This window comes from Rhincodon typus, chromosome 8 (assembly GCF_021869965.1).
Source record: "Rhincodon typus isolate 14 chromosome 8, sRhiTyp1.1, whole genome shotgun sequence".
Lineage (NCBI taxonomy): Eukaryota > Metazoa > Chordata > Chondrichthyes > Orectolobiformes > Rhincodontidae > Rhincodon > Rhincodon typus.
The window spans coordinates 67,024,262-67,034,755 of NC_063339.1; the positions used below are offsets into that span (position 1 = coordinate 67,024,262).

Consider the following 10,494-nt stretch of genomic DNA (forward strand, 5'->3'; position numbering starts at 1 on the left):
AGCATTTTCTTAATTTGCTTGTTGGCAAATTTTACTTTGAATAAATAGTCAAACTGCTAAATACTGCCAGAAAGTTAACCTGAAATCAGTAGAGCAGAGCTTTTCCCTCTAAGTAATCACAGGTGTCTGGTAATTGGTCCATTTGCACAAATGCTAGATCTGGATTTATTTTTTTGGCTGCTATGGTAAGCTTTTATTGCTCTTAGTGCATTTTTCTTTCTTTTCCCTTTAAGCTTCTTTCCCTTATTACTGGTTGTAAAACAACTTATCATAAAATCATACAATGCCTACAGTCTGGAAACAGGCCCTTTGGCCCAACAAGTCCACACTGACCCTCAGAGCATCCCACCCAGACCCATCCCCCTATAACCCCTATAATCTACACATCCCTGAACACTACGGGCAATTTTTCCTGGCCAATCCACCTAATTTGCACATCTTTGGACTGCGGGAAGAAACCGGAGCACCTGGAGGAAACCCACGCAGACACAGGGAGAATGTACAAACTCCACACAGACAGTCATCGAGGGTGGAATTGAACCTGGGTCCCTGCTGCTGTGAGGCTGCAGTGCTAGCCACTGAGCCACCGTACTGCCCATAACTTGTTGACTCCTGGTGACTTCTCTGTAAAATATTTTCATCTTCAGCTCTGTAGCTATCTGGTTTTAAAGCTCTACTGAAAACGTTTTGGAAAAGTGTTTTTATTTTAGTCCTTCCCCAGAAAATTTCAAGCCTGTTTCTTGACCTTCACGATTGCCATGATTTTCTGCTGCAGCACTGTCAGAGCTGCTTTCTTTTGGATAAAATTTGAATCCAAGACCCCCACCTGCCAGACTGCATGGGATATGAAAGATTCTGTAGCACCCCATCAAAGAAGAGCAGAGGAATTATCCCCTGTGCCTTGACTGATGTTTGTCTCTCAATCACAAAGCAGATCCTCTGGTCATCATTGCATTGCTGTATGTGTATGTTGGGTGCCATATTTCTTACATCACTACAGCGACTATACTTTAAGACGTATTTCATTGGCTGTAAACTACCTTGAAATACCCAATAGTCACAAAAAGTGCTAAAAAAAAATCTAAGTGTCTTTTTCAGCAACATCATGTTTGACCACCAATCTTTTAGATTCTATGATGTAGAGACCTTTTAAAAATAAAACTTTTTCTGAACTTCCAATTTAATGTGATCAGCCTATTTAAACTGCTCACTTAAGTGAATAAACTGCCAGGAAAGAGTACATGCTCTACAAATAAATGAACATGTTGAGAAAATAGTGTAGTCTGCTGCCCTGAACTGGAGACCCCTGGTGGCCAAATTTTGCATTCCAAATAAAATCCTAAAGCTTGAGGATGTGCCCTTATTGTTGAAAAATTCTTGCCTTTTTATTTCAGAAGCCGCTCGCAAATGTGTTTACAATGGCACAGAGTACACAGACGGGGAGGTGTATCGCATGGAGGCTTGCTGGTTCTGTCGCTGTCGAGGTGGAATCTCGCTATGTTCGAAAGCAGAATGTGGAGAGTTGAATTGTGAGAACTTTTACATCCCTGAAGGAGAGTGTTGTCCAGTTTGCCAGGGTAAGTTTCCACTGACAGAATGAAAATCTATCAGCAGGTAAGTCTAGTTTAAGTGGGGGGGAAAAAAAACCCACTGTCTTTGTTGCATACAAATGATATTGCTCGAATATGATTTAAACCATTGACTTGTTTGAGTATTGAGTGAGTGACATGGCCACCGGCTCTCGTTTTAGAAGATGAGCAGATGGTACAATTCATTGAGTTCTTGAAACTATTTCACATTAATACACAATTAGTGTATAACCGTGAGGGAAAACTTCATCCTGTTTGTTTGCTAATAAAGGAACCATGTTATGTTTAGAGGGACAATGGTTTCCTGTGGGAATGTGAGAAGGTTAGACAATGGAGAGAATGAGCTGGCTCCTGTGAAACTATCGTCTGCATTTGTGTCACATGGAATATATTGAACACAGCTGATTACTCCAAAGCAACTAGAATTTATGTTGTGATTACGCCTCAGTCTTTAACTAGAAATAGACCATTTCTGACCGATTCCACAGAACAAAGACCTGGCATTTTGGTGATTGTATGCATTAAAGCAAAAGGAGTAGTAGTGACCTCACATTAAACTTTAGTGCCTTAACATTGTCAATTAATTTAGGATTAGTGTTTATTGCACCTACATTTCATCCATATAAATCATACTTTGTAGAAAAATGATAGCCAAATTTTCTGTCCAATTATGGTAGTATAAATATGTAGATAAATAAAATGGCTGCAACTTGCCAGTGTGAAGCTGCTATTAAGCTAGGTCTTTTAAGATGGCAAGCTTAAATGGCTTTTCAACAGACTATAATTGCACCTGATTCAGGCTTTCAAAGTTTCTGTGTTAATTAATACTTAAGTTGATGAACTTCTAATTTCTTTGAAAGGTCCATTTAATTCTCTGTCGTTTTATCAGGTTCACTGCACATTTATTCATTCTTTGTCTCTTTGGTGATTGCAAGTTTGTAAAAGACAGCTGCATAAAATACAGTAAGCATTTTAACTTGTGCTGTAATTCTCGCTTCAAAGAATACAACAGCATTTTTTTATTTAAATTATTACTGTATATTTTTGTATGTATATACATACTTTTATATACTTTTTTTTTAAAAGATCTGGAATTTTTTTAAAGTCACCAATAAATGTGGACTTACTAAAGTTTGTTAACTCATTTCCATTGAACAGTTCAGATTGAAGTAGTAAAGGCAATCCAACTCTGTAGGTATTGTCAAATGAAGCAGTATCCAAGCCTCTTATCTTTGTGGCCTGGTTATGGGCTATATAAGTGTCTTAATGCCCTGCAAGTCAACAGCAATCATAAAATGTTCCAAATTTTGTGTGACCACATTAAATATTTAAGTCAATCACTAAGTTACAACATCATTGCAATAAAGTTGTACAATTCCCTTGAAGACTGGATAATAATGAAATTATCATGACCCAAAAACCTGGAATCTAATCGCTCAAGATTGATTGCTCCATCTTTTTATTTTCCTGCCGTGGATTAAATTGTAGCGTGGTTTTTGATTTATACTTGTTAATCGTGTCATTCTTCTGTAGTGTTTTTTGACTGTGTTTCACCTTTGGCACAGCTGTGTAAAGCTACAATGTAACAGAAAATACTGGAAGTTTGGCAGCATATGTGTGGACTGAACTCTTGAGTTGAATATAACTCTTCTTCTTTGACTTGACTGGTAAACTCATTTTCTCTCTTGCCAGATCTGCCAGTCCTGATGAATGTTCCCAGAGTACTTTCTGTTTAAATTTCAGATTTCCAATCATAATTTGTCTTAAAACCTGTGCCAACATTGCATTGCCTTTCCTTCCATGTTCGTACTCAATGTGTTTCCGTCCTTTTATCCCTTTTATTTCTGTTCTACATGCCATAGATTTGCAAAATAATCTTATAATGTGGGACTAGTTTTCAACATGTTCCCACTTCCACCGTTTGACTCACTTCTTCCACTTATTTGGCAGGTGAAATCTAAATTGAGATTGAGCCAGAATTAGTTGCTTTTTAAATGACTCAATCACCAAAACCAACACCAATAAACAAAAGTGAAATGGCACTCCAACTCTTCATACTGTCCCCACCTGGATCCTGCTAAACCTGTACCAGCTGTTGCCTGTTTGAACATGAGCAGTACATTTCCTGAACACTTGACATCCACCTTGAGTAAATCGCCTTTCCCCATCCCTACCTTTCTTGCAAATATTGCTTGAACAATTGCATTGATTTTAGACAAAATATTTCAAGCTCTTCACTGTTCAGGCAGTTTTCCGCGCTTCTTTCTTGAACTTTGTCCTTATATCTCTGCACTTTGATAATGCACTTCAATGTAATACTGAGAAACAGCACCTCAGCTTTCGATTAGGCATTTTACAGCTTTTCTGATCTGACATGGGGGCCTACACAGGACCCACCTGTTTGTTTCTTTACATAATCCCACCATGCCTTGCACCATCCTCTTTCTTGTCATTTACGCTCTCTAACCTTTCACCCTGTCTGGACCTTCCTTTTTGTTCTTTTCTCATCTGCCTGCTTTCCATGCTTCTGTGCATGTTTAAAACCTGTCGCAGATTTCATTGGAACTGGAAAGAATTATCAACGTGAAATTATTCTGTCTCTCTCTCCATGGATGCTGCCAGATTGGCTAAATATTTCCAGCATATTTAGTTTTAATTTGAAATTTCGAGCATCCACAATATTTTTTATGAAAACTTTTCCAGTGCTTCTGTACAGGTCTCCCAAACTCCATTTAACATAAAGTGCAACAGTTGGTGAATTCTATCACCCAGTTGATTCTTACATAAAATATAACTTGCCTGTTGTTCTATTCACTGTTGGCTTTATCTTGATTACAAGCTGGTAAGTGAAACTAGACACTAATGCATTTCATGATGACAGGTTTATTTATAGAATGCAGCATTGCATGTCTGTTTTCTAATTGCTGCCCTTGTGTTCAGCAGTCTCTGTTTAGGTGTTTTTAATGAACCTGGTCGTAGATGTTATGACACATTGTTGGAGCAGGTAGGACTTAACTCAGATCTCCTGGTCCAAAGGTAGGGATGCTATCATTGTACCACAAGAGCCCTTTATAAATAAAAAACAAATTGAATTCAAACTTCACCATATGTCTGAAACAGACTAGTCTTAGTTCTACTCTTCCTGTATCTTGTCTTCTTATACTATGCACTTGAGAAATTCTCTATCATAGTGAATTCCACATTCTTGACTCTAAAGACTTCCCTGTTGGATATTTTGGTGACTATCTTATACTGATGACTCCTGATCATAAGTTCCTTGCTTTCAATTTTATCCATGTAGAAAACAACTTTTTAAACTTCTTTAAAACTACAAACACATACTTTATTCACAAAAAAATACTTTATGAACATACACAGTTACTGAAGCAGTTCTGTCTTTGCACATGAAGAACAAACAAACATTGGAATTTGGCATTCCCTGCAGTTGCAAAAAACACCGAGGCATTTCTTACTTATACAGGACAATATTTACATAGATTTGAGGCACCGAGAGGGTTTGATTACTGAATGACCCCAACTGTACTTTGGTGGAAAGACCTTAAATAGTTTTGCTAAAATGTGCAGCAACTTTTATTTTTTTTTTTTACTCGGTGAAACTTTTGGTCCACTGTCTCAGCCAGACTTCCACCTTAGAAATAATATGACCACCCTATTCTTCCACCAAAACCTACTGCTGAACTACATCGATCTATCATTTGCCCATTCTACAAGCTGGTTAACATCCTGCTGTAACTTGCTGCAGCTATTGGTACCGACGTGAGCAGGAGAAGCAAAGGTAGCATGAGAAAAACTTTTCATGCAGTGAGTGGTTCGGGTCTGGAGTGAAGCGGCACAAAGACGGATTCAGTGAGGTCTTTGAACGAGAATTGTATTCTGATCTGAGGGGTCAAAATGTGCTGGGCTACGGATAAAGACAGGGTAGTGGGACTGATTGAGATGCTTTTGCAGAAGCGTGAGCTCCTCATGCTGGAAGGGCACACTCTGCTGCTGCTGCTTACCGCCTCAGCCTCTTCCACAGTGCATCTGCCAGGTCGGACAGCTTGTCTTCATCTGATCTTTAGCTGAGTTCATCTCACTGCCACCTCTCAGTAGTGCAACAGAGCCTTCAGTGAGTGTGAGAGTCCTGGGGAGCAGCCTTCCAAGCTTATCCTGTGATTGCTGCAGCTCTCAGGGACCCAGGGCAGGGCCCCCTTACACATGACATCTTTTGAAAGATGGATACAACACCCTCTCATTCTTTCTGATTGGCCAAGCTATCTGGAAACTGAATGTTGTAACTTGGTTGAAGAACTATTGAGAAAGCTTCTCCAGTTGTGTTCTCAGAGTCCAAAATGTTGAGATCTCTGCCCCAATAACTCTGTTTCTCTCTCCACAGGCTCTGGTGAGTATTTCCAAGTTTTTCTCATTTCAAATTTGCAACCCGTGACTGAATCACGTTTTACTTTTAAACCTCCGTTCCTTGATTAGTATTGTTTACTGTGGAAATTTCTTTCCCAAAACATTTCCAGGAAATAAAGGATCCTACTCATTCCAGAAATGTAAAAGCCTTCAATCAATGAAATTCAATCCAAATTTAATCAACGGTGCAATTTTGAAATACAAAGGTGTTGGACTCTAATTCTTCCTTATTTATTTGATTGCATTCATTAGTTGTAACTTCTGTTCTGTGCAGATACAATTTTTCCATCTGTTGATGGTCTTGGATGTTTGGCCCGAGGTCAGATCCGAGCACATGGTGATCAGTGGCGAGAAGATGACTGTACTTTCTGCCAGTGCGTCAATGGGGACCATCACTGCATGGCAATGGCTTGCAAGCAGACCTGTCTGAACCCAGTCAAGATCCCAGGAGAGTGTTGCCCTTTGTGTGAAGGTATGTAAAAAGTGCAAACTTCAGTGTTCTCATTTTAACAAGTTATGCTGCTCCTGCAAGGAAACGTCTCATTTTGGTGATCTTACTTTATTTCAGATACAAAGTTAGGACAGCAAATAAAATATCATGAACAGTGTGGACACTGTTCAACGTTACCCTGACTTAGCTACATACTTTTTTTTTAAGTGAACCAATGGAGTTCAACATCAATAAAGGATTCCTAGTCACAATTGTTAGTTATTCCACTTGGTGCAGAAATGGAATGCTGTTCTATATTTTACGTTCTACTGAGGTGTGTATTCTGAAATAGAAATGACATAGATCACCCTCAAGTTTTGGAATCACTGTTGATTTCAGTCTTCTGCTCCTATCAATCCAAACATTGGGAAGACAAATAGTAAATTTGACAACTGCTTCGACCTATGGGACTACTTGAAGAGGCAGAGGTCATCCAGTTGACAGTATCACTTGTCGTCATGATATTATATGTGTATCTACTCGTGAGCTGTTTTGGAGCCTGACTTTCAAGTAAGCAGGGTGAAGCTGACGTTTAATTGCAGTACTTGTACTGGACATGTTCCAGGTTTTTTTTTATTAGTTGAAGAGATGGAAAGCAAGTGACATGTTTTTGTCAGACTGGGAATGTGTTTATTAATTGCATTTAGCTCCTGTTTCTGCTTTCGACTCTGGCATCGTTGTAGGTCTGTGATATTTCCAAGCAAGCTTTAGTGAACAAATACCAGGAATTATCAGATGAATAAATTACCAAGTCACTAATCTATCCTCAACAGTCTGACTGTGCTTCGTGTTCTGTTTATTCTTCTCCAAGGTCACATTGATGTAGATGAAAACAATATGATTAACATTTGCGGAATTTATTAAACAATGAGAGAGAACAGAGAGGATACCTCTGTTTCAGTGATAAAGAGTCACTGTGATATGTGTTTTTTCCATAAAGCACGCAAAGTCCTGAGAATGTGTGACATGATTACTCTCGAAAATGAAAGAACTTTAAGAGCATAATACAAATTTCTACAGATTAATTTTGATAGGTTCAGTGTCTTCTGGATGAAAATTGTGCATTAAACAGTAATTCACTCTTTTTCTTCCCTCCTGCAAAAGAAAAACAGGCAAGAACTTTTTCAACCACTGTGTATTATAATTGTCTATTGATAATTAGAGGGTGAGTGAATCATTTTAGGTTTCCACTCTAAACCGGGGTCACCGTGACCAGACCACAAAGTAATATGTTTTATTCTTGGAAGACAGATGGGTAGTCAAAAATTTAACCATGCCTGTTTTCTTGGTCCTGTAGAATGTGAGTTTGTGGTTTCAATTCCAGTTGCTGTTTGGAAACACTAGCGATTAGTCAAGAACATAATTAGCTAAGATGTTTTACTCATAGTCCTTATTATGTCTGTACTACCTACTTTTCATACTAATTGGCCAAGTTATATTACTTTAATTTGTGGGAGGATTTTAACATTGGACACAGCTACTTGCCTGTGTATTTTTTACATGTGTTAGTGGCGTCTAAAGTTGCAGCTTAAAAGATATGTGAATTTGAAATGAGCAATTAAAATGCTGGGAGATTATAGATATAGTTTAGGGCAAGTTGAAATACTTTCTGTATGCAGTTCTTGATAATTAATCTCTCAAACAAAAAGCAACATATCAGCAAGACAATGGTCAGTTTTGGAATCTGATCTCAAGGTGAAGTTAATGATCTTAAAGAAACATAATTATCAGTTACAAATATGAAAAAGGAGGGAATTTAGATGGTCTCTTTCTTTTAAAAAAATCCAATTTGGAGATATCTGTGTATAGAGTGGATAACTCTTATGATCTGTGTGGAACCATAAAGGTTTCCAGCACAAAAGACCATTCATCCCATTATGCCTGTGAAACCTTTAATAGTAACAATCCAAAGTCCACTCACCCAGTCTGCACATCATCCTGTAGCTCTGCCCTGAATGTTTGTTCAGTTTTCTCTTTTTAAAAAAAAAAGCTCTGCCTCAGCCACTCACTGCAGTATAATATTTAACTCTGCATTAAAGAATTATCTTTCAGTGATAAATTTTTGAATTGAAAAATGTAGCTGATTTAGGTTACAAGTATAATGTACAATGTCAGTTCAATTTGCCAATAAAGTCAAAATTGCAATGCTTGTAATTTTTCTGTCTAAAGGGTTCTTTTCACCAACCATACTTTTCATGCCTGTGCAGGTTGGTCTGTATTCAGGATTAATTCTTTGTTTTTCAACTTCCTCCCAGGAAAGAATTGTGGAGTCACTGGCACACCTCCAGGGTACCTGGAGTTCACTGTTTTCCTGCAACAGCCAACAGTGGATAAGAAATCATCATTGTAGTGTAACCAGTATAGTTTCTGGAAAAAAAGACAGACTTAACCAGTCTCACTGCAGATGTGAGTAGATGACTTGACAACATTGGCAACAGACCGAGGAGTTTAATTTCCTACTCACCGGAAGGCAAATTTGGAGTTGGGAGCCACTTGATTGAGTGGAAGGGTGAGAGATGGAGATCTCCACTGCCTTTCAGCGACCCCTGATTAAGTCAGGGTAGGAAGGCCTATGGATGCCAGTTGAAGTGGGTATACATTTGACAAACAGCTGATAGGGGCTTGCCATGCAGGGAGACCAGCAAGCAAACTTTGCAGCCACCTTGAATGGGAGCATTCCTTGTTCGAAGGCAGAGTGCTTGAGCACAGGCTCCAGCATTGAGAAGGACAAACCCTGTGACCTTTCCTCTGAGCTCTGACTGGAAGTTTTTTTTTCACTTCCCACCATTTAGTCGACATCCAGGGTTAGTGATAGAGTCCCTGCCCTATATCAATTTTACATTGTTTTTGAATAAGCACTTGAAAACTTTGACACTAATAATGATGTCCTCAACAACAGTATTTCCCAGTGCTAAAAGAAAAATGCATTTTAAGTGAACTAAAAGTAAATTGAGCAGATCATTGAAAAATCAACAGGAAGTAACGTGATAAATCAATGGACAATTATGTCTGGGGAATCCTATTGCAGAAAACGGCCTCGACTTTAAACATTTTCTGAAGGGATTTCTGAACAAGGGTCCAGACCCGAAACGTCAGCTTTCCTGCTCCTCTGATACCGCTTGGCCTGCTATGTTCATCCAGCTCTACACCTTGTTATCTCTGATTCCAGCGTCGGCAGTTCCTACTGTTTCCTCGACTTTAAACAATGCTGTTTGAACAGCTCACCGTTGTATGGTTTTCTTTTGAAGGCTTATTGTAAAAAACGGTTGTCAGAGTCGGCTGACAGGATGGGGTGCTCCATATTAGTTGTCCAAATTCAACCTGAGGTGACCTTTAGGACATGTTGCGCAGTTGATAGCATTGGCTCAATAAATGTTAGGAGCTGTTAGATGATATCAGTTAGTCATGTTTGAATTGTGCTTACTGGAAATGGTAATGTGTTGACTGATAGATAACCTTGTGTGCTATTCAAGTAACTGGACAGCTGATTAAAAATATGGGGATGTATTTGGAGAATTACGACTGCAGAACTTGCACATCGTTGCACAATTTGTTAGAGAGCTGTTTCAAATAATTGTTCCTTTACCTGTTCTGCCCATTATAGGAGATGACAGTTTATATCCAAATGGTTCATCCGCCCATGCTTTGCTGACTTTCCTTCTAGAAAGCAGAACAACTTTTGTTTTTAATCTAAATTAATCCTCACTCCTGTGATCAGCAGACAGGAGGATTAACATATGATTCCTGCGACAATGTCCCATAGTTTCCACAGCACATCTTCTCTCTCCTCCAAAATTGACCTCAGCCAATTAAGTTACTGTAATGTTGCTGAAAGTTTATGCTAGATCACTATTTGGCGTTTTCAACTTTGCTGTAGCAGGTCAATCTTCAAGTGTTATAAAAACCTGACTGGTCTCATATATTTGCAGAGTTGGAAAACAAACTTTTGAAAATAGTTTCAGAGATAGTAGGAAATGACAGTAACTTAATTGGCTG

General features: G+C 38.7%; 1 protein-coding gene across 1 annotated transcript in view; it reads left to right on the top strand.

The window, feature by feature from the left end:
• Window positions 1-10,494, top strand: part of LOC109930456 (cysteine-rich motor neuron 1 protein-like) — a 295,898-nt gene that overhangs the window by 245,312 nt on the left and 40,092 nt on the right. Inside the window, exons 5-6 of the mRNA XM_048600447.1 lie at window positions 1,395-1,577; window positions 6,283-6,480. Coding sequence (XP_048456404.1) covers window positions 1,395-1,577; window positions 6,283-6,480 — 381 coding nt within the window. The remainder of the gene's footprint in view (window positions 1-1,394; window positions 1,578-6,282; window positions 6,481-10,494) is intronic.